The sequence below is a fragment of the Rhinoderma darwinii genome, chromosome 6 (assembly GCF_050947455.1).
Source record: "Rhinoderma darwinii isolate aRhiDar2 chromosome 6, aRhiDar2.hap1, whole genome shotgun sequence".
Classification (NCBI taxonomy): domain Eukaryota; kingdom Metazoa; phylum Chordata; class Amphibia; order Anura; family Rhinodermatidae; genus Rhinoderma; species Rhinoderma darwinii.
The window spans coordinates 2,834,804-2,860,462 of record NC_134692.1 but is presented as its reverse complement, the minus strand read 5'-3'; the positions used below and the strand labels follow the sequence as shown (position 1 = coordinate 2,860,462).

The 25,659-nt window shown below is 49.1% G+C and overlaps 1 protein-coding gene across 5 annotated transcripts in view; it reads right to left on the bottom strand.

The window, feature by feature from the left end:
* Positions 1-2,234, bottom strand: part of MYLK (myosin light chain kinase) — a 177,597-nt gene extending 175,363 nt beyond the window's left edge. For all 5 annotated transcript variants that reach the window (XM_075829025.1, XM_075829026.1, XM_075829024.1 and 2 more), the window contains exon 1: positions 2,058-2,234. Coding sequence is in view for 3 of the 5 variants with exons in the window: in XM_075829024.1 (XP_075685139.1) it covers positions 2,058-2,066 (9 nt within the window). In the remaining 2 variants the exon portion in view is untranslated. The remainder of the gene's footprint in view (positions 1-2,057) is intronic.
* Positions 2,235-25,659: the final 23,425 nt, after the last annotated feature.

Genomic DNA, 25,659 nt, shown 5'->3' with positions numbered 1-25,659 from the left:
TATCGTCAAACTACAACTCCCAGTATAGCCTGAGAGGCCAAGTGGGAGTTGTAGTTTGACAAGAGCCGGAGACCCCAGTCTCAGGCTATGTTCACACGGAGTATTTTGGGGGAGGAATATCTGCCTCAAAGTTCCAAACGGAAAATACTCCGTGTGAACAGCAATTATCGCGCCGTTTTTCGCCCGCGGCCATTGAGCGCCGCGGGCATAAAACACGCTTTCTCCTGCCTCCCATTGAAGTCAATGGGAGGTCGGAGGCGGAAGCGCCCGAAGATAGGGCATGTCGCTTCTTTTTCCCGCGAGGCAGTTTTACTGCTCGCGGGAAAAAGACGCCGACGCCTCCCATTGAAATCAATGGGAGGCGTTCTCGGGCCGTTTCTGACGAGTTTTGCGACGCGGTTTCCGCGTCAAAAAACTCGGCAAAAGACCCCGTGTGAACATAGCCTTAGAGTTTCCGTCTCTCTGTGATATGTAAATAATCGTAATCTGATTCCAATCTCGAGTCGAGCGGAGCGGAGCGACCCCCCCCCATCACTTGTAAATCTCATCAATGACATCAGGAATCCATCGTCTTGACGTGTCCTGGAACGCTGCTTATTTATTGGGGTCACTCGCCCCTCACTCCACCTGCAACACCCAACCTCCTGCGAGTCTTAACCCCTTCCTGCCCGGGACCCCGCTATATTCTATGGCAATCATTTTGACAGACTTTATGTATTCAATGAGCGCAGATTATGAAGGGAGATCAACACGCCGAGGAAACAGTCAGCAGGAATAACAACAGTCAGCAGGAATAACAACCGTCATGATATATGTGAGGAGCGGTCACCACCCGGCACCTGCAGGGACCCCACTATCTGCAGCAGGGACGCCACCATCTGCGGCAGGGACGCCACCATCTGCGGCAGGGACCCCACCATCTGCGGCAGGGACTGATCCCCACTTTTCTGCCTCGACAGATAAATATTGAGTTGTCTCATATCCTGGACGCAGCCGCATTCTGTAGTGGGGAGCCCCCCGAGCGCCCGCACCCCATGTACCTGAGCGATCAGTCATCGCAGGACCTCCTCTTCTCATCCTCCCGTCACCTGCACAAGGCAATGCTCAGCTGTGAGGGGGGACCCGGGCCCATCATAAACCCTCCAACATCTGCACCCCAGGGAATCCGCGCAGGCTGACCCCACAGACAGAGGATGGGGTATCTGGGGCAGGCTGAGGAGGGGGGTATCTGGGGCAGGCTGAGGAGGGGGGTATCTGGGGCAGGCTGAGGAGGGGGGTATCTGGGTCAGTCTGAGGAGGGGGGGTATCTGGGGCAGGCTGAGGAGGGGGGTATCTGGGGCAGGCTGAGGAGGGGGGGTATCTGGGGCAGGCTGAGGAGGGGGGGTATCTGGGGCAGGCTGAGGAGGGGGGGTATATGGGGCAGGCTGAGGAGGGGGGTGTCTGGGGCAGGCTGAGGAGGGGGGTGTCTGGGGCAGGCTGAGGAGGGGGGTGTCTGGGGCAGGCTGAGGAGGGGGGTGTCTGGGGCAGGCTGAGGAGGGGGGTGTCTGGGGCAGGCTGAGGAGGGGGGTGTCTGGGGCAGGCTGAGGAGGGGGGTGTCTGGGGCAGGCTGAGGAGGGGGGTGTCTGGGGCAGGCTGAGGAGGGGGGTGTCTGGGGCAGGCTGAGGAGGGGGGTGTCTGGGGCAGGCTGAGGAGGGGGCTATCTGGGGCAGGCTGAGGAGGGGGGGTATCTGGGGCAGGCTGAGGAGGGGGGTATCTGGGGCAGGCTGAGGAGGGGGGTATCTGGGGCAGTCTGAGGAGGGGGGGTATCTGGGGCAGGCTGAGGAGGGGGGTATCTGGGGCAGGCTGAGGAGGGGGGTATCTGGGGCAGGCTGAGGAGGGGGGGTATCTGGGGCAGGCTGAGGAGGGGGGTGTCTGGGGCAGGCTGAGGAGGGGGGTATCTGGGGCAGGCTGAGGAGGGGGCTATCTGGGGCAGGCTGAGGAGGGGGGTATCTGGGGCAGGCTGAGGAGGGGGGTATCTGGGGCAGGCTGACTCCTCCACTCTTCTGGTTCGCACTCACCTTGTACATAGAGCTTGCAATCCATTCCTCTCCCTGAGCTGTGCGCCCGCTCTGAGCCCCGCCCCCTTGCGGGCTGCTCCCCGGTTGTCCTGGTGACAGGTCTGAGGTGATCGGAGCTCCGGGGTCACTTGTCCCGTCAGTGCTCGTCCCCTGCGGCCGCAGTCAGTGCACTGTGAATATATATACACACTCCCCCCCCCCCCCCTCCCTCTCCTCCTCCTCAGGTTGTAGTGCCGGTCGGAATAGTTGCGCCCGGTCTGAGCTCAGCTCCAGGGTCCGGTAGAGTTTGCGTTGTTGCAGCGACATCTGTAGGTGAATGATGGGACTGCAGGCGCGATCATCATTTTCAGGACAGGTTTGCGCTGCTGCTGTGTTTACCTGATGTACAAATCTCTACTCTGATACATTGTAACAAACCCTCATCTGTGAGAAAGATGAGGTCAGGATGGGTATTCAGCCTCTGGATGTAAACAAGTATGTTCCCATTCACAGCAAGCAGAGATCTTGAAAAAGGTGATCAGAAATTAAACTAAATAGTCAAAGCAAGGCTTCTGTGCGGTAAAGTGAGAGGCCAGTCAGAGCCAATTCAGTGTTGCCAGGAGCCCCTTGTAAGGATAAGACTGGGGGTTCCCATCCTCTCCTCACTGTTTGTCCCTGATGTTACCAGTCGGGGGCGCTCTTACGTGGGATGTGTCCATACTGGCCAACCCTTCGTTCCCTCCCCCCGGGAGCGCGCAGACGTTGGTGATTTTTCCCGGCGCTGCTTGCGGTGGATCCTGTGTTCACGGTATCAGTGGCGCACATATATGTAAGTTGTTCAGGGGCCCCGTGTGTATGGGGGGCCACTGTCACTATATAAGCAGCCTCCTCCTGTCTATTAGATTGCATGTACCACTGAGCTGATGAACATGGAGCTCGATCACTGGGGTTACAGAGGGGGCGCTGTATGATGGGGGGCCGGGGCCCATATACTGACCTGACACCGGGGCCGCCCCTGTGCTGCACACATATACAGGGAGGCCTTGCGGCATCTGGGGGGCCCCAGGAGAGCGGAGGTTCCGTCCGGCTCCATTCACTTTTCTAATAAGAGCTGAGAACCTGCGCAGTGTTATGCGTCTCCGTGACCCGACGAACATGGAAGACAAACCGCAAGACCCAAAGGGAGCGACCCGGCGTCAGAATCCTCATTTAATCCTGCAGGCTCCTCTCGGTGTAACTCCCGCCACTGATTAACCTTCACATCTGCGCCATCGCTTCCGTTCTAGCGGATCCGTCAGATGAGCACAAGTACGGACGTTAGCGTTTCCATAACAAAAACATTGATTTCTATGGGTTTTATTTTTGCGTCCGTTGTGTTCAGGTCGTCTCCGCTCCGTCAGGGTTCTGTTTTTTTGACAGAAGAAATACCGTGATCTGCTGCGCTATTGTTTCCATCAAAACTGACGGACACCGGAGGGGAAGGACTTTTCCGTTTTTATTTTAACATTGAAGTCAATGGATGATGGATACAAAATGATATGCCATCCGTTTGTATCAGTTTATGCTTCGTTCACATCTGCGTCAGGGCGACGTTGTGACGTTCCGTCTGAGCTTTCCATCAGAACGGAGCCCTGACAGAAACAAGCGGAAACCGTAGGTAACATTGATTTCAATGGTGACGGATCCGGGGGCCAATGGTTTCCATTTGTCTCCGTTGTGTGAGGGTTCCGTAGCTTTGACAGAATCAATACCGTAGGCGACTGCGCTGTTCATTCCGTCAAAACGACGGAGTTCTTACACAACGGAGACAAATGGAAAACATTGGCACCGGATCCGTCACCATTGAAATCAATGTTACCTACGGTTTCCGCTTGTTTCAGTTTGGGTTCCGTTCATGGGTTTCCCTGAAAGCTCAGACAGAACCCGTGACCGGAGCCCCAACGCAGATGTGAACGAAGCCTTAGAAATACACAACCGTTCACAAGTTTAGGGTCACTTAGAAATTTCCTTATTTTTGCAAGAAAAGCCCAGTTTTTTCCAATGAAGATAACATGACATTAATCAGAAATCCACTCTATACATTGTTAATGCGGTAAATGACTATTCTAGCTGCAAACGTCTGGTTTTTAATGCAATATCTACATAGGTGTATAGAGGCCCATTTCCAGCAACCATCACTCCAGTGTTCTAATGGTACATTGTGTTTGCTGACTGTGTTAGAAGGCTAATGGATGATTAGAAAACACTTGAAAACCCTTGTGCAATTATGTTAGCACCGCTGTAAACAGTTTTGCTGTTTAGAGGAGCTATAAAACTGACCTTCCTTTGAGCTAGTTGATAATCTGGAGCATTACATTTGTGGGTTCGATTAAACTCTCAAAATGGCTAGAAAAAGAGAGCTTTCATGTGAAACTCGACAGTCTATTCTTGTTCTTAGAAATGAAGGCTATTCCATGCGAGAAATTGCCAAGAAACTGAAGATTTCCTACAACGGTGTGTACTACTCCCTTCAGAGGACAGCACACACAGGCTCTAACCAGAGTAGAAAGAGAAGTGGGAGGCCCCGCTGCACAACTGAGCAACAAGACAAGTACATTAGAGTCTCTAGTTTGAGAAATAGACGCCTCACAGGTCCTCAACTGGCAGCTTCATTAAATAGTACCCGCAAAACGGCAGTGTCAACGTCTACAGTGAAGAGGCGACTCCGGGATGCTGGCCTTCAGGGCAGAGTGGCAAAGAAAAAGCCATATCTGAGACTGGCTAATAAAAGGAAAAGATTAATATGGGTAAAAGCTCAGACATTGGACAGAGGAAGATTGGAAAAAAGTGTTATGGACAGACGAATGGAAGTTTGAGGTGTTTGGATCACACAGAAGAACATTTGTGAGACGCAGAACAACTGAAAAGATGCTGGAAGAGCGCCGGACGCCATCTGTCAAGCATGGTGGAGGTCATGTGATGGTCTGGGGTAAAGTGGGAGATTTGTACAAGGTAAAAGGGATTGTGAATAAGGAAGGCTATCACTCCGCAACGCCATGCCATACCCTGTGGACAGCGCTTGATTGGAGCCAATTTCATCCTACAACAGGACAATGACCCAAAGCACCTCCAAATGATGCAAGAACTATTTAGGGAAGAAGCCGGCAGCCGGTATTCTATCTGTAATGGAGTGGCCAGCGCAGTCACCAGATCTCAACCCCATAGAGCTGTTGTGGGAGGAGCTTGGCCGTATGGTACGCAAGAAGTGCCCATCAAGCCAATCCAACTTGTGGGAGGGGCTTCTGGAAGCACGGGGGGGGGGGGGGGGTGAAATGTCTCCCGATGACCTCAGCAAATTAACAGCTCGAATGCCAAAGGTCTGCAATGCTGGAATTGCTGCAAATGGAGCGACGAAAGCAAAGTCTGAAGGAGAAAATTATTATTTCTAACCTTGTCAATGTCTGGACTGTATTTTCTAGTCATTTTGCAACTCATTTGATAAATATAAGTGTGAGATTTCATGGAAAACACAAAATTGTCTGGGTGACCCCAAACTTTTGAACGGTAGTGTATATGGCGGGTTTCTTCAAGAACAGCGCCACACCTGTCCATGGGTTGTATCTGGTATTGCAGCTCAGATCTATTGAACTTAATGGGGCCGAGCTGCAATACCACACGCAACCCGGATATGATGCGGCCGGATATATTAGGCACTTCCGCCCTCCGCGCCGTTTAACCAGGCGTGACGCGGCCGCCGGATGTGCTGTGATGCACTTCTCTCTGCGTCTGTCATCACTGCGTTCTGGCCGCTATATTATTTCTTCTCATGACACTTGCCACTTGATTTGCCAGTCCTGGTTGATGTTCGCGCCTCTCGGGGTGGGTTTTAGTGTAGACTTTCCCTATTTGATTGGTTATTCTTTTCATGGCGATTTCCCTGCTCTGGTCACTTCGGTTCTGTCGCCACCATTTTGATTCCGCTCCTCCAGATAAAACATATTTACAATGAATCCTCCCTGTTTCTGTACAGTATATAGCGCCCTCTTTTCTCTGAGCCGCCATCATCATCATCATCATCATCATCATCAGCCCCCCTGACAAAGTCTTGCGGCGAAACGCGTTGGGTGTGTAAGTGGCTCCTGGCGTATTTCAGCTGGTTACGCCATTGTTCCGCTGTTTTTGCCCGTTCTGTGCTGCCGTTACATTGTGTCTCTACTTTGCTGGACAATCTTGTCCCGTCCTCTTACCTGGTCTCTTCTTGGCTTCCCCCTTGCGGACTATTTACAATGTATCACCCCCTGGTATAGATGTCACTGCCAGTATCGGCTTCTCCCGTTTTATCACCCCCCCCCCCACCTCTTTTTTATGTTACTGTCGTTTTTAACGCGTCTCAATAACATCAGGTTTTTTATCTGATTAAACTTTCTTGGCCGTTTAAATAAGGCTATGTTCACACGGAGTATTTTGGGGGAGGAATATCTGCCTCAAAATTCCGTTTGGAACTTTGAGGCAGATATTCCTCTCCCTGCACGCTGATTTTCGCGGCGATTTTCGCACCGTTTTTCGCCCGCGGCCATTGAGCGCCGCGGGCATAAAACAGAGCGAAATACGCTTTCTCTGCCTCCCATTGAAGTCAACGGGAGGTCGGAGGCGGAAGCGCCCGAAGATAGGGCATGTCGCTTCTTTTTCCCGCGAGGCAGTTTTACTGCTCGCGGGAAAAAGACGCCGACGCCTCCCATTGAAATCAATGGGAGGCATTTTCGGGCCGTTTTTGCCGAGTTTTGCGGCGCGGTTTCCGCGTCAAAAAACTCGGCAAAATACCCCGTGTGAACATAGCCTTACACTGTCGGGTTTGGTGTGTGTATATTCCGCACACGACCTGTGGACAAGTGTGGCGCTGTTTCATGAAGGAAGCCGCCATGTTCTTCTAATCCTGTGCAGCCTCGCGCTTTGTCATTATAATTTGGATTAATAATCCTGCTGGTTGAATTCTCGCTGACGCTCTGCGCCATTCACAGCACGCAGAATAATCCATCATAGAAATATCCGTTCTACCAGACGGAAGAAAGTGCAGAAAAACTCAATGTGGAAGGAAAACGGCGGAAATGAGAGACGGTTCTCAGCTAATAATATAATAACGAGGTCATAATAATGTGATGAAGGATCCCCCCCCCGCAGCAAATACCTGAGAGGGCGACGTATGTGTTATATATGAGGTCACCCTCCACCCACAGCGGACGAGAGCGTTACCTGCACACCCCGAATCATACTGCAATATAATATACAGGGGGAGGGTGATAATATACAGGAGGAGGGTGATGATATACAGGAGGAGGGTGATAATATACAGGAGGAGGGTGATGATATACAGGGGGAGGGTGATGATATACAGGAGGAGGGTGATGATATACAGGAGGAGGGTGATGATATACGGGAGGAGGGTGATGATATACAGGAGGAGGGTGATGATATACAGGAGGAGGGTGATAATATACAGGAGGAGGGTGATGATATACAGGGGGAGGGTGATGATATACAGGGGGAGGGTGATGATATACAGGAGGAGGGTGATGATATACAGGAGGAGGGTGATGATATACAGGAGGAGGGTGATAATATACAGGAGGAGGGTGATAATATACAGGGGGAGGGTGATGATATACAGGAGGAGGGTGATGATATACAGGAGGAGGGTGATAATATACAGGAGGAGGGTGATGATATACAGCAGGAGGGTGATGATATACAGGAGGAGGGTGATGATATACAGGGGGAGGGTGATGATATACAGGAGGAGGGTGATGATATACAGGAGGAGGGTGATAATATACAGGAGGAGGGTGATGATATACAGGAGGAGGGTGATGATATACAGGAGGAGGGTGATGATATACAGGAGGAGGGTGATGATATACAGGAGGAGGGTGATGATATACAGGAGGAGGGTGATGATATACAGGGGGAGGGTGATGATATACAGGAGGAGGGTGATGATATACAGGAGGAGGGTGATGATATACGGGAGGAGGGTGATGATATACAGGAGGAGGGTGATGATATACAGGAGGAGGGTGATAATATACAGGAGGAGGGTGATGATATACAGGAGGAGGGTGATGATATACAGGAGGAGGGTGATGATATACAGGGGGAGGGTGATGATATACAGGAGGAGGGTGATGATATACGGGAGGAGGGTGATGATATACGGGAGGAGGGTGATGATATACAGGAGGAGGGTGATGATATACAGGAGGAGGGTGATGATATACAGGAGGAGGGTGATGATATACAGGAGGAGGGTGATGATATACAGGGGGAGGGTGATGATATACAGGAGGAGGGTGATGATATACAGGGGGAGGGTGATGATATACAGGAGGAGGGTGATGATATACAGGAGGAGGGTGATGATATACAGGAGGAGGGTGATGATATACAGGAGGAGGGTGATAATATACAGGGGGAGGGTGATGATATACAGGAGGAGGGTGATGATATACAGGGGGAGGGTGATGATATACGGGAGGAGGGTGATGATATACGGGAGGAGGGTGATGATATACAGGAGGAGGGTGATGATATACAGGAGGAGGGTGATAATATACAGGAGGAGGGTGATGATATACAGGAGGAGGGTGATGATATACAGGGGGAGGGTGATGATATACAGGAGGAGGGTGATGATATACAGGAGGAGGGTGATGATATACAGGAGGAGGGTGATAATATACAGGGGGAGGGTGATGATATACAGGAGGAGGGTGATGATATACAGGAGGAGGGTGATGATATACAGGAGGAGGGTGATAATATACAGGAGGAGGGTGATAATATACAGGGGGAGGGTGATGATATACAGGAGGAGGGTGATAATATACAGGAGGAGGGTGATGATATACAGGGGGAGGGTGATAATATACAGGAGGAGGGTGATGATATACAGGGGGAGGGTGATGATATACAGGAGGAGGGTGATGATATACAGGAGGAGGGTGATGATATACAGGAGGAGGGTGATGATATACAGGGGGAGGGTGATAATATACAGGGGGAGGGTGATGATATACAGGAGGAGGGTGATGATATACAGGAGGAGGGTGATGATATACAGGAGGAGGGTGATGATATACAGGAGGAGGGTGATGATATACAGGAGGAGGGTGATAATATACAGGAGGAGGGTGATGATATACAGGAGGAGGGTGATAATATACAGGGGGAGGGTGATGATATACAGGAGGAGGGTGATGATATACAGGGGGAGGGTGATGATATACAGGAGGAGGGTGATGATATACAGGAGGAGGGTGATAATATACAGGAGGAGGGTGATAATATACAGGAGGAGGGTGATGATATACAGGAGGAGGGTGATAATATACAGGGGGAGGGTGATAATATACAGGGGGAGGGTGATAATATACAGGGGGAGGGTGATGATATACAGGGGGAGGGTGATGATATACAGGAGGAGGGTGATGATATACAGGGGGAGGGTGATGATATACAGGAGGAGGGTGATAATATACAGGAGGAGGGTGATGATATACAGGAGGAGGGTGATGATATACAGGAGGAGGGTGATAATATACAGGAGGAGGGTGATAATATACAGGGGGAGGGTGATGATATACAGGAGGAGGGTGATGATATACAGGGAGAGGGTGATAATATACAGGGGGAGGGTGATGATATACAGGAGGAGGGTGATAATATACAGGAGGAGGGTGATAATATACAGGGGGAGGGTGATAATATACAGGGGGAGGGTGATGATATACAGGAGGAGGGTGATAATATACAGGAGGAGGGTGATAATATACAGGGGGAGGGTGATAATATACAGGAGGAGGGTGATGATATACAGGAGGAGGGTGATGATATACAGGGGGAGGGTGATGATATACAGGAGGAGGGTGATAATATACAGGAGGAGGGTGATGATATACAGGAGGAGGGTGATAATATACAGGAGGAGGGTGATGATATACAGGAGGAGGGTGATAATATACAGGGAGAGGGTGATAATATACAGGGGGAGGGTGATGATATACAGGAGGAGGGTGATGATATACAGGGGGAGGGTGATGATATACAGGAGGAGGGTGATGATATACAGGGGGAGGGTGATGATATACAGGAGGAGGGTGATGATATACAGGAGGAGGGTGATAATATACAGGAGGAGGGTGATAATATACAGGAGGAGGGTGATGATATACAGGAGGAGGGTGATAATATACAGGGGGAGGGTGATAATATACAGGGGGAGGGTGATAATATACAGGGGGAGGGTGATAATATACAGGGGGAGGGTGATGATATACAGGGGGAGGGTGATGATATACAGGAGGAGGGTGATGATATACAGGGGGAGGGTGATGATATACAGGAGGAGGGTGATAATATACAGGAGGAGGGTGATGATATACAGGAGGAGGGTGATGATATACAGGAGGAGGGTGATAATATACAGGAGGAGGGTGATAATATACAGGGGGAGGGTGATGATATACAGGAGGAGGGTGATGATATACAGGGAGAGGGTGATAATATACAGGGGGAGGGTGATGATATACAGGAGGAGGGTGATAATATACAGGAGGAGGGTGATAATATACAGGGGGAGGGTGATAATATACAGGGGGAGGGTGATGATATACAGGAGGAGGGTGATAATATACAGGAGGAGGGTGATAATATACAGGGGGAGGGTGATAATATACAGGAGGAGGGTGATGATATACAGGAGGAGGGTGATGATATACAGGGGGAGGGTGATGATATACAGGAGGAGGGTGATAATATACAGGAGGAGGGTGATGATATACAGGAGGAGGGTGATAATATACAGGAGGAGGGTGATGATATACAGGAGGAGGGTGATAATATACAGGGAGAGGGTGATAATATACAGGGGGAGGGTGATGATATACAGGAGGAGGGTGATGATATACAGGGAGAGGGTGATAATATACAGGGGGAGGGTGATGATATACAGGAGGAGGGTGATGATATACAGGAGGAGGGTGATAATATACAGGGAGAGGGTGATAATATACAGGGGGAGGGTGATGATATACAGGAGGAGGGTGATGATATACAGGGGGAGGGTGATGATATACAGGAGGAGGGTGATGATATACAGGAGGAGGGTGATGATATACAGGAGGAGGGTGATGATATACAGGAGGAGGGTGATAATATACAGGAGGAGGGTGATGATATACAGGGGGAGGGTGATGATATACAGGAGGAGGGTGATGATATACAGGGAGAGGGTGATAATATACAGGGGGAGGGTGATAATATACAGGGGGAGGGTGATAATATACAGGAGGAGGGTGATGATATACAGGAGGAGGGTGATGATATACAGGGGGAGGGTGATGATATACAGGGGGAGGGTGATAATATACAGGAGGAGGGTGATGATATACAGGAGGAGGGTGATAATATACAGGGGGAGGGTGATGATATACAGGGGGAGGGTGATGATATACAGGAGGAGGGTGATAATATACAGGAGGAGGGTGATGATATACAGGAGGAGGGTGATAATATACAGGAGGAGGGTGATAATATACAGGGGGAGGGTGATGATATACAGGAGGAGGGTGATGATATACAGGAGGAGGGTGATGATATACAGGAGGAGGGTGATGATATACAGGGGGAGGGTGATAATATACAGGGGGAGGGTGATGATATACAGGAGGAGGGTGATAATATACAGGAGGAGGGTGATGATATACAGGAGGAGGGTGATAATATACAGGGGGAGGGTGATAATATACAGGGGGAGGGTGATGATATACAGGAGGAGGGTGATGATATACAGGAGGAGGGTGATGATATACAGGAGGAGGGTGATGATATACAGGAGGAGGGTGATGATATACAGGAGGAGGGTGATGATATACAGGGGGAGGGTGATAATATACAGGGGGAGGGTGATGATATACAGGAGGAGGGTGATAATATACAGGAGGAGGGTGATGATATACAGGGGGAGGGTGATAATATACAGGGGGAGGGTGATGATATACAGGAGGAGGGTGATAATATACAGGAGGAGGGTGATGATATACAGGAGGAGGGTGATAATATACAGGAGGAGGGTGATAATATACAGGAGGAGGGTGATGATATACAGGAGGAGGGTGATGATATACAGGAGGAGGGTGATGATATACAGGAGGAGGGTGATGATATACAGGAGGAGGGTGATAATATACAGGAGGAGGGTGATGATATACAGGAGGAGGGTGATGATATACAGGAGGAGGGTGATGATATACAGGAGGAGGGTGATGATATACAGGAGGAGGGTGATGATATACAGGAGGAGGGTGATGATATACAGGAGGAGGGTGATGATATACAGGGGGAGGGTGATAATATACAGGGGGAGGGTGATGATATACAGGAGGAGGGTGATGATATACAGGAGGAGGGTGATAATATACAGGAGGAGGGTGATGATATACAGGAGGAGGGTGATAATATACAGGAGGAGGGTGATGATATACAGGAGGAGGGTGATAATATACAGGAGGAGGGTGATGATATACAGGGGGAGGGTGATAATATACAGGGGGAGGGTGATGATATACAGGAGGAGGGTGATAATATACAGGAGGAGGGTGATGATATACAGGAGGAGGGTGATGATATACAGGAGGAGGGTGATGATATACAGGAGGAGGGTGATGATATACAGGAGGAGGGTGATGATATACAGGAGGAGGGTGATGATATACAGGAGGAGGGTGATGATATACAGGAGGAGGGTGATGATATACAGGAGGAGGGTGATAATATACAGGGGGAGGGTGATAATATACAGGGGGAGGGTGATGATATACAGGAGGAGGGTGATAATATACAGGGGGAGGGTGATGATATACAGGAGGAGGGTGATAATATACAGGAGGAGGGTGATAATATACAGGAGGAGGGTGATGATATACAGGAGGAGGGTGATGATATACAGGAGGAGGGTGATCAGTGGCGGATTAAGTAGACCATGGGCCCTGGGCTGTTACCCAAACTTGGGCCCCCCTTCCTCACCGTAACTATTTTTAACACTACCTTTTTGGGCAAGCATTAACAGTGTTACGATTTCCCTTGTCACAGCGCGGTGTCCCTACATACTGACAGGATCACACTGTGCAGGGACACAACCTCCTGACAAGGGGAATTGTCTATCAGTCCTGGACCGCAGAAAGACTTTTTGTGAAATACAAGGATTTCCTATAATAAACATGTCAGGAGAGGTGACAGATTCTCTATAAATCTAGTGACTCACAGGTGACGACGTCTCAGATTCTAGTAGTTTTTTTCCTCTTTTCTTCTCCATCCGGTCCAGCGCTCATGACGACTTCTCCCGGCCATGACTCATTTCTGCAGAATTTGCCACTTAGACGTCTCCTCACTTTTCCAACATTTCCACACCTATAAACGAAAATAAAGTTATCATGGTGCCACATAGTGTACCCCTAAATATAATAGCACCAAACACTGCGCGCCTGAATATAATACCACACACTGTAAAACACCACATACACACAGCCCCCTGTACATAGTGCCACACACAGCCCCTGTAGATATTACACACCCCCATAGATATCGCCATACACAGCCCCCTCTATATATCACACATCCCCCTCGTAGAGAGCGTTACACACAGCCCCCTATAGATAGTGCCATACAGCCCCCCTGTAGAGAGCGCCACACAGCCCTCCCCCTCTTGTAAATAGCACCAAAAAGCCCCCCCTATAAAGAGCGCCACACACATACCACGGTGGATAGCACTACACAGCCCCCCCTTGCCTCACAGCGCTCCCCCTTGTATATAGTGCCTCACAGCGCTCCCCCTTGTATATAGTGCCTCACAGCGCTCCCCCTTGTATATAGTGCCTCACAGCGCTCCCCCTTGTATATAGTGCCTCACAGCGCTCCCCCTTGTATATAGTGCCTCACAGCGCTCCCCCTTGTATATAGTGCCTCACAGCGCTCACCCTTGTATATAGTGCCTCACAGCGCTCACCCTTGTATATAGTGCCTCACAGCGCTCCCCCTTGTATATAGTGTCACACAGCGCTCCCCCTTGTATATAGTGCCACACAGAGCTCCCCCTTGTATATAGTGCCACACAGCGCTCCCCCTTGTATATAGTGCCACAAGGTTATGTACACATTTAAAAACTTTATATTATAATTATATATATATATATATATAGTATGTCTGTGTATCAGTGTGATTGATTGATTTTATTAAAAAATATTTTTACTTTTTGAGATACGGCTGCTTTGTATCCTGTATCCGTCAGGTCAGCAGGACTGACGGGATCAGTGACACGCAGGATCCACCTCAAATCTATCACATCTAAGATTATAATTTAGCGCAGGGCCCGTTTCACTGATCCCGTCAGTCCTGCTGACCTGACGGATACAGGATACAAAGCAGCTGTATCTCAAAAAGTGAAAATATTTTTTAATAAAACGTAATTACAAAGTTGCACCAAACACACATTTTTATTAAAAAAAAATAAAACCGACGTTATTTTTGCGACGTTTTTTCCGTAGACAATGCAGGTTTCGTTTTTTATCGTTTTTATGCACACATTTTTTGCCATTTTAGAATTTTTATTCATAAAGTTTGAAAATAATAGTAAAAAAAGAAGCTTTTTTACGTTTCAGCTATTTTTTTTTGGTAATAACATTGTTTTACCCTAAAATAGACCTTTTATCTGTGATCGTCATTGTCTACCGTAAATTTTAATATATTACATGTCTATATTAGGGTGATTGGGTCAGCGCTAGCGTTACAACAATGATTGGCGGGGGGAACGTTTTTTTTGTGGTGGGTATTTTATGTGTATTTATTATTATTTATTTTTTTTGCACTTTACTATTTTTTATTACTATGTTCTGATCCTCAAAGGTCAAAAAAGACCTTTGGGGAACTTTATATCTACTTTCTCTTTGTTTTACACCATGTTTTTCCACTGTAACTGGAGCTGCACAGCAGCCCCAGTTACAGGGGAAATCAGCCCTCTCACAGTGACGATTGTCACTAATAGGGCTGTGCTGGGTCTAGTAAGACCCAGCAACAGTCTGCCACTAACGGCACCCGGCGATCATGTGACCTGTCACTTGATCACCGGGAGGAATAGAGACAGCGCCGCTGCTGCTGTCTCTATTCCTGTACACAGCGTTCATTGAACGCTGTGTAAGAAGACATCGGAGAAGACAGAAGCAGCGAAAGCTGCTTCTGTCTTCTCCTCAGGGTCCCCGGCAGTCACTGACAGCCGGAGACCCGACATTCAGCTGCCCGATCGCGCGGGCAGCAAGTTAAAACCCGAGCCGTAGAAAGTCTATGGCTCGGGTTTTAAGCACCCGTCCCTGACCGCTGGCCGTAAAAATACAGCCAGCGGTCGGGAACCAGTTGGGCAGGAGGATAATCCTGTACTGACCTCAGCGCCGGTGACCGCCCGCCGGCTCTTCTCTTGCTGCTTTGGAGTAACAGAACAGCCGTCCGTCGCTGTTCTGTTACTCAATGGCGGCGGCCCGCACTGTCAGGGAGGCGTGTCCTACCCCTGGATCCCGGCGAATTCCCTGCTCCTCCCCATCTTCGGCCGTTAGCAGCGCTAGCGCGCTGAATAGATTTACGAGATAATGTGCGTTTCGGGCTGCCATGGGCCCCCTGGAAGCCTCGGGCCCCGGGCGGCCGCCCGAAACGCCCATATGATAATCCGCCACTGTGGGTGATGATATACAGGAGGAGGGTGATGATATACAGGGGGAGGGTGATGATATACAGGAGGAGGGTGATGATATACAGGGGGAGGGTGATGATATACAGGAGGAGGGTGATGATATACAGGGGGAGGGTGATGATATACAGGGGGAGGGTGATGATATACAGGAGGAGGGTGATGATATACAGGAGGAGGGTGATAATATACAGGAGGAGGGTGATAATATACAGGGGGAGGGTGATGATATACAGGAGGAGGGTGATGATATACAGGGGGAGGGTGATGATATACAGGAGGAGGGTGATAATATACAGGAGGAGGGTGATAATATACAGGAGGAGGGTGATGATATACAGGGGGAGGGTGATGATATACAGGAGGAGGGTGATGATATACAGGGGGAGGGTGATGATATACAGGAGGAGGGTGATAATATACAGGAGGAGGGTGATAATATACAGGAGGAGGGTGATGATATACAGGAGGAGGGTGATGATATACAGGGGGAGGGTGATGATATACAGGAGGAGGGTGATGATATACAGGGGGAGGGTGATAATATACAGGGGGAGGGTGATGATATACAGGAGGAGGGTGATGATATACAGGAGGAGGGTGATGATATACAGGAGGAGGGTGATGATATACAGGAGGAGGGTGATGATATACAGGAGGAGGGTGATGATATACAGGGGGAGGGTGATGATATACAGGGGGAGGGGGATGATATACAGGAGGAGGGGGATGATATACAGGAGGAGGGTGATGATATACAGGAGGAGGGTGATGATATACAGGAGGAGGGTGATGATATACAGGAGGAGGGTGATGATATACAGGAGGAGGGTGATGATATACAGGAGGAGGGTGATGATATACAGGAGGAGGGTGATAATATACAGGGGGAGGGTGATAATATACAGGGGGAGGGTGATAATATACAGGAGGAGGGTGATGATATACAGGGGGAGGGTGATGATATACAGGAGGAGGGTGATGATATACAGGGGGAGGGTGATGATATACAGGAGGAGGGTGATGATATACAGGAGGAGGGTGATGATATACAGGAGGAGGGTGATGATATACAGGAGGAGGGTGATGATATACAGGGAGAGGGGGATAATATACAGGAGGAGGGTGATTATATACAGGGGGAGGGTGATAATATACAGGAGGAGGGTGATAATATACAGGGGGAGGGTGATAATATACAGGGAGAGGGTGATAATATACAGGGGGAGGGTGATAATATACAGGGGGAGGGTGATAATATACAGGAGGAGGGTGATGATATACAGGAGGAGGGTGATAATATACAGGGGGAGGGTGATGATATACAGGAGGAGGGGGATGATATACAGGAGGAGGGTGATGATATACAGGAGGAGGGTGATGATATACAGGAGGAGGGTGATGATATACAGGAGGAGGGTGATGATATACAGGAGGAGGGTGATGATATACAGGGGGAGGGTGATGATATACAGGAGGAGGGTGATGATATACAGGAGGAGGGTGATGATATACAGGAGGAGGGTGATGATATACAGGAGGAGGGTGATGATATACAGGAGGAGGGTGATGATATACAGGAGGAGGGTGATAATATACAGGAGGAGGGTGATGATATACAGGGGGAGGGTGATGATATACAGGGGGAGGGTGATGATATACAGGAGGAGGGTGATAATATACAGGGGGAGGGTGATAATATACAGGAGGAGGGTGATGATATACAGGAGGAGGGTGATGATATACAGGGGGAGGGTGATGATATACAGGGGGAGGGTGATGATATACAGGGGGAGGGTGATGATATACAGGGAGAGGGTGATAATATACAGGAGGAGGGTGATAATATACAGGAGGAGGGTGATGATATACAGGAGGAGGGTGATGATATACAGGAGGAGGGTGATGATATACAGGGGGAGGGTGATAATATACAGGGGGAGGGTGATAATATACAGGGGGAGGGTGATAATATACAGGAGGAGGGTGATAATATACAGGAGGAGGGTGATAATATACAGGAGGAGGGTGATAATATACAGGAGGAGGGTGATAATATACAGGAGGAGGGTGATAATATACAGGAGGAGGGTGATGATATACAGGAGGAGGGTGATGATATACAGGAGGAGGGTGATGATATACAGGAGGAGGGTGATAATATACAGGAGGAGGGTGATGATATACAGGAGGAGGGTGATGATATACAGGAGGAGGGTGATAATATACAGGAGGAGGGTGATGATATACAGGAGGAGGGTGATGATATACAGGAGGAGGGTGATGATATACAGGAGGAGGGTGATGATATACAGGAGGAGGGGGATAATATACAGGAGGAGGGTGATGATATACAGGAGGAGGGTGATGATATACAGGAGGAGGGTGATAATATACAGGAGGAGGGTGATAATATACAGGAGGAGGGTGATAATATACAGGAGGAGGGTGATAATATACAGGAGGAGGGTGATAATATACAGGAGGAGGGTGATAATATACAGGAGGAGGGTGATGATATACAGGAGGAGGGCGATGATATACAGGAGGAGGGCGATAATATACAGGGGGAGGGTGATAATATACAGGGGGAGGGTGATGATATACAGGAGGAGGGTGATGATATACAGGAGGAGGGTGATGATATACAGGGGGAGGGTGATAATATACAGGGGGAGGGTGATAATATACAGGGGGAGGGTGATAATATACAGGAGGAGGGTGATAATATACAGGAGGAGGGTGATGATATACAGGAGGAGGGTGATAATATACAGGGAGAGGGTGATAATATACAGGAGGAGGGTGATAATATACAGGGGGAGGGTGATAATATACAGGGGGAGGGTGATAATATACAGGAGGAGGGTGATGATATACAGGAGGAGGGTGATGATATACAGGAGGAGGGGGATAATATACAGGAGGAGGGTGATAATATACAGGAGGAGGGTGATAATATACAGGAGGAGGGTGATGATATACAGGAGGAGGGTGATGATATACAGGAGGAGGGGGATAATATACAGGAGGAGGGTGATAATATACAGGAGGAGGGTGATAATATACAGGGGGACTGGTGGGCGACTTTTTCTCCTGCACGGAGCTGCCTTTTCCTGATGTTGCAGCTTCACGTGTCACTTCACTCAGATGTGGTGCAGGGTCGCAGTGATGCTCGGTCGCAGTGATGCCCCGGTCGATGTGAGGTCGCGGTCACAATGATGCCCCGGTCGCAGTGATGCTCGGTCGCAGTGAAACCTGGTCGCAGTGATGCCCCGGTCGCAGTGATGCTCGATCGCAGTGATGCCCGGTCGCAGTGAAATCTGGTCGCAGTGATGCGCGGTCGCAGTGATGCTCGGTCGCAGTGATGCTCGGTCGCAGTGATGCTCGGTCGCAGTGATGCCCCGGTCGCAGTGATTCCCGGTTGCAGTGATGCCCGGTCGCAGTGATGCCCCGGTCGCAGTGATGCTCGATCGCAGTGATGCCCGGTCGCAGTGATGCGCGGTCGCAGTGATGCTCGGTCGCAGTGATGCCCGGTCGCAGTGATTCCCGGTCGCAGTGATTCCCGGTCGCAGTGATGCTCGGTCGCAGTGATTCCCGGTCGCAGTGATGCTCGGTCGCAGTGATGCCCCGGTCGCAGTGATGCTCGGTCGCAGTGATGCACGGTCGCAGTGATGCTCGTTCGCAGTGATGCTCGGTTGCAGTGATGCCCCGGTCGCAGTGATTCCTGGTCGCAGTGATTCCCGGTCGCAGTGATTCCCGGTCGCAGTGATGCCCCGGTCGCAGTGATGCTCGGTCGCAGTGATGCTCGGTCGCAGTGATGCCCCGGTCGCAGTGATTCCCGGTCGCAGTGATGCTCGGTCGCAGTGATGCCCCGGTCGCAGTGATTCCCGGTCGCAGTGATGCTCGGTCGCAGTGATGCCCCGGTCGCAGTGATGCTCGGTCGCAGTGATGCACGGTCGCAGTGATGCTCGGTCGCAGTGATGCTCGGTCGCAGTGATGCTCGGTCGCAGTGATGCCCCGGTCTCAGTGATGCCGCGGTCGCAGTGATGCTCGGTCGCAGTGATGCTCGGTCGCAGTGATACGTGACATAAATATATCTTCCTGATATCTTTAGCAAAGATTGCCCCGAAAAATGCAGTGAATACGCAGCAGAAACACCAGGTGTGAACAAACCCTGGGAGACAGGCAGTTGTGTGTCGCAGAGTTTGTAGTTTAAGGGCTCATCCACACGCTGCGGAATTTCCGCGTGTGTTCCGGTCAGTTTTTCAGACTGAAAAAACGCATCAGAATACAGTAGCAGAGAAAAACTTTTTAAATTCCAAGAAGCCAGAAAGCCACAAATGTAATGAGAAAATACAAATTTTTATTGGGACATACAACACAAAATTACAAATGTTAAGATTCAAGGGGATCTAAAAGAACGGGGTGGGTTGTATCACCAAATAAATCTAGGGTGTCCTGCGACAAATATATTCCATAGCTCTAATATGCATGACAGTGACCAATACACACATCACACATCACACATCACACATCACACATCACACATACACTCACCTCTATGGGTAAGCCTGCTACAAGAGTTATCTGTACCTTCAGTAGATCCTTCTGGACCTACATATACTTTGGACATCTACCATGTCCTTCTTTTGGCCTGTTGACCTGACTTTGACCGTTCTCCTCTCATTTACTCCTATCTTGGAAACACAGGGTTTGCAATTTTCTGACTCCTAAACACTTACTGATATGATGTACTAAATGTGCCTTTCTTAAATGCATCTGTAGAAACATTGATCGGCTGATTATATGTCCTCTATCTACTATTGAGACATGTGACTTGTCTCTGGTCACTGTCATGCATATTAGAGGAGCTATGGAATATATTTGTCGCAGGACACCCTAGATTTATTTGGTGATACAACACACCCCGTTCTTTTAGATCCCCTTGAATCTTAACATTTGTAATTTTGTGTTGTATGTCCCAATAAAAATTTGTATTTTCTCATTACATTTGTGGCTTTCTGGCTTCTTGGTCTTTAAAAAGTTTTTCTCAGTATATATGAAGTTTGCCTTTAACATATAGTGGAGGTGCTTAGACACTTGATAGTGGCACCTAACCCGTTAGGGTATGTGCACACACACTAATTACGTCCGTAATTGACGGACGTATTTCGGCCGCAAGTCCCGGACCGAACACAGTGCAGGGAGCCGGGCTCCTAGCATCATACTTATGTACGATGCTAGGTGTCCCTGCCTCTCCGTGGAACTGCTGTCCTGTACTGTAATCATGTTTTCAGTACGGGACAGTTGTCCTGCAGCGAGGCAGGGACTCCTAGCGTCGTACATAACTATGATGCTAGGAGCCCGGCTCCCTGCACTGAGTTCAGTCCGGAGCTTGCGGCCGAAATACGTTCGTATATTACGGACGTAATTAGTGTGTGTGCACATACCCTAACTTAACCGGTTGAGTCTCTATATTTAAAAAAAAAAAAACAGTAGCATCATAGTGGATGAGATTGAACAAATCTCATCCACATGCTGAATACAAGTTACGAGCAGAAATTGACCTGCGGTGCGTATTTTTCGCACATGTTAATTCCTGCTGCGGAAAGTTGTGCTGCGTTTTTCAGAGGAGACGTCTCCATCTCCTAACATTGTGGAAACGCAGCAAGATACCCGCCATTTGTTGCCGTAAAAACTGATGGAAATGGTGCGCTTTTCCTCAGCGGAATGTCTGCTTTTTGTAACGGAATTGCGGCAGACATTTTCTGCAGCAAGTCCGTTGTATGTGGCCTTAACCCTTTCATAACCGTGTGGCGGGTAGAATTACCTTCACACATTCCAACAGCCGTACGTTTTTTGATTTTGTACTTTGTCGTAGACGTATGAAGGTCTTTATTTTTGCGGACGTCTTTTACATGACATTTTGCAATAGACATAAGTAAGTGTTTCATTTCTATTAACTTTTATTATGGGGGAAACGTCGAAATAAAGCATTTCCACCAGGTTGTTCTTTTACGCTATTCACCGGTCACCATAAATAACGTGTTCACTGTATTGTACGGCCTGTAGCGGTTACGGGGAAACCAAATATGTCCATGTTATGTAATGTTTTTTAATGGTTAATAAAGGGTAGGAAAAAATGTGATTAATCTACATTTTTGGTGCTGATATTTTTTAGAAAAGTGAATTTTACCGGTAAAACGTAACATCATTTTTTTAGTCCCATCAGGTGAGTTTCTCTTTTCAGCTTTTTTTTCTTGCAGTAATGTCCGGTCAGGTCTATATATCTGTATACATCAGTATAATGTCTGAGAATAGTCAGATCCTCTCGTAGATAGCAGTGCAGCCTGTGGACACTATCAGTGTTTCTGCCTCTTATACACAAGGTCTTGAGTCTGAAACCCCAAAGACACCTGAGAAGGAGAGGCTGAATAATAATGAAATATAGAGAGGCTTCCCCCGAGCACCGCAGAAGTGTCCGGAGGGTCTCTACCCCAGAAGGCTCGGTGCTCAGGCTGTAGTGAAAGTAGAAGTATATACAGCATGTACAGGGAGGTGCGCACAGCACAGTACAGGCGACAGAGACTGTGACACCAGGTCCAGATCAGTCCCGGGTCAGTCTAAGGATCAGTCTCTGGGTCAGTCTAAGGATCAGTCTCTGGGTCAGTCTAAGGATCACTCTTTGGGTCAGTCTAAGGATCAGTCTTTGGGTGAGTCTAAGGATCAGTCTCTGGGTCAGTCTTAGAATCAGTCTTTGGGTCTGGATCAGTCTCCGGGTCAGTCTAAGGATCAGTCTTTAGGTCCAGATCAGTCTCTGGGTCTGTCTAAGGATCAGTCTTTGGGCCTGGATCAGTCTCTGGGTTAGATTAAGGATCAGTCTTTGGGTCTGTCTAAGGATCAGTCTTTGGGTCAGTCTAAGGATCAGTCTCTGGTTCTGTCTGAGGATCAGTCTCTGGTTCTGTCTGAGGATCAGTCTCTGGTTCTGTCTGAGGATCAGTCTTTGGGTCAGTCTAAGGATCAGTCTTTGGGTCAGTCTAAGGATCAGTCTCTGGGTCAGTCTAAGGATCAGTCTTTGGGTGAGTCTAAGGATCAGTCTCTGGGTCAGTCTTAGAATCAGTCTTTGGGTCTGGATCAGTCTCCGGGTCAGTCTAAGGATCAGTCTTTAGGTCCAGATCAGTCTCTGGGTTAGATTAAGGATCAGTCTTTGGGTCTGTCTAAGGATCAGTCTTTGGGTCAGTCTAAGGATCAGTCTCTGGTTCTGTCTGAGGATCAGTCTCTGGTTCTGTCTGAGGATCAGTCTTTGGGTCAGTCTAAGGATCAGTCTCTGGGTCAGTCTAAGGATCAGTCTTTGGGTCTGGCTCAGTCTCCGGGTCAGTCTAAAGATCAGTCTTTAGGTCCAGATCAGTCTCTGGATCAGTCTAAAGATCAGTCTGTAGGTCTAGATAAGTCACTGGGTCAGTCTAAGGATCAGTCTTTGGGTTTGGATCAGTCTCCGGGTCAGTCTAAAGATCAGTCTGTAGGTCTAGATCAGTCACTGGGTCAGTCTAAGGATCAGTCTTTGGGTCCAGATCAGTCTCTGGGTCAGTCTAAGGATCAGTCTTTGGGTCTGAATCAGTCTCTGGGTCAGTCTAAGGATCACTCTTTGGGTCAGTCTAAGGATCAGTCTCTGGGTCAGTCTAAGGATCAGTCTTTGGGTGAGTCTAAGGATCAGTCTCTGGGTCAGTTTTAGGATCAGTCTTTGGGACCGGATCAGTCTCTGGGTCAGTCTAAGGATCAGTCTTTGGGCCTGGATCAGACTCTGGGTTAGACTAAGGATCAGTCTTTGGGTCAGTCTAAGGATCAGTCTCTGGGTCAGTCTAAGGATCAGTCTAAGGATCAGTCTCTGGGTCTGGATCAGTCTCTGGGTCAGTCTCTGGGTCAGGATCAGTCTCTGGGTCAGTCTAAGGATCAGTCTTTGGGTCTGGATCAGTCTCTGGGTCAGTCTAAGGATCACTCTTTGGGTCAGTCTAAGGATCAGTCTCTGGGTCAGTCTAAGGATCAGTCTTTGGGTGAGTCTAAGGATCAGTCTCTGGGTCAGTTTTAGGATCAGTCTTTGGGACCGGATCAGTCTCTGGGTCAGTCTAAGGATCAGTCTCTGGGTCTGGATCAGTCTCTGGGTCAGTCTCTGGGTCAGGATCAGTCTCTGGGTCAGTCTAAGGATCAGTCTTTGGGTCTGGATCAGTCTCTGGGTCAGTCTAAGGATCACTCTTTGGGTCAGTCTAAGGATCAGTCTCTGGGTCAGTCTAAGGATCAGTCTTTGGGTGAGTCTAAGGATCAGTCTCTGGGTCAGTTTTAGGATCAGTCTTTGGGACCGGATCAGTCTCTGGGTCAGTCTAAGGATCAGTCTTTGGGCCTGGATCAGACTCTGGGTTAGACTAAGGATCAGTCTTTGGGTCAGTCTAAGGATCAGTCTCTGGGTCAGTCTAAGGATCAGTCTAAGGATCAGTCTCTGGGTCTGGATCAGTCTCTGGGTCAGTCTCTGGGTCAGGATCAGTCTCTGGGTCAGTCTAAGGATCAGTCTTTGGGTCTGGATCAGTCTCTGGGTCAGTCTCTGGGTCAGTCTTTGGGTCCGGATCAGTCTCTGGGTCAGTCTAAGGATCAGTCTCTGGCAGTGGCGGACACAGACTGCAAAAGGCCCCTGTGCAGATAATGTGCCAGGGCCCCCCCGCCCCCCCCCAATACCGACAAAGTTACCTAAACATATATATGCATATAAAAATAAACCTTACTAATAAAAATTATGAAGGAAGATTTATATTGTACATTTTATTACCAGTTTAGAACACAAGTAACACATTTTTTTCCGGGTTAAATTCTTATCTAAACTAAGTCCCTAAATGTGGGCAAAGAAAATGAAAAACCTATACTCACCTCCTCCGGCGCCTCCGTTCCCCCTCCGCAGCCCCTATCCCTTTCTGTGTTTACAAAGCTGCTGTGGTGACGCGCGGTCGATGGCACATGACCGCTGCAGCCAATCAATGCCCTCAACAGCGATTTGCTGTGGAACTACTGTCCTCAGCAGCACACCAATGAGGAGTTATTGGCAGCAGCGGTCACGTGCCATCGGCAGCGCGTCACCAGTGCAGCCTTGTACACTTGTAACACAGACCGAGACAGGAGGATGGGGGCTGCGGCGGGTGAACGGAGGCGAGGGAGGAGGTGAGTATAGTTTTTTTATTTTCTTTGCCCACATTTAGAGACTTAGGTTAAATTGAATCATTGAATATAACACAAAGCACTCATGCAACTGAGATGCAATAATTTAGATGATCTTATCATGCTTAGCTTACTGCACTGTTACCTATCAAGCAGGACTGAATCTCAAGATATCTACAGAGGGGGCTGTATGGCGTTATCTACAGGGGGGACTGTATGGCGCTATCAACAGAGGGGGCTGTATGGCGTTATCTACAGGGGGGACTGTATGGCGCTATCTACAGAGGGGTCTGTATGGCGCTATCTACAGGGGGGTCTGTATGGCGCTATCTACAGGGGGGACTGTATGGCGCTATCTACAGGGGGGACTGTATGGCGCTATCTACAGGGGGGACTGTATGGCGCTATCTACAGGGGGGACTGTATGGCGCTATCTACAGGGGGGACTGTATGGCGCTATCTACAGAGGGGGCTGTATGGCGTTATCTACAGGGGGGACTGTATGGCGCTATCTACAGAGGGGTCTGTATGGCGCTATCTACAGGGGGGTCTGTATGGCGCTATCAACAGAGGGGGCTGTATGGCATTATCTACAGGGGGGACTGTATGGCGCTATCAACAGAGGGGGCTGTATGGCGTTATCTACAGGGGGGACTGTAT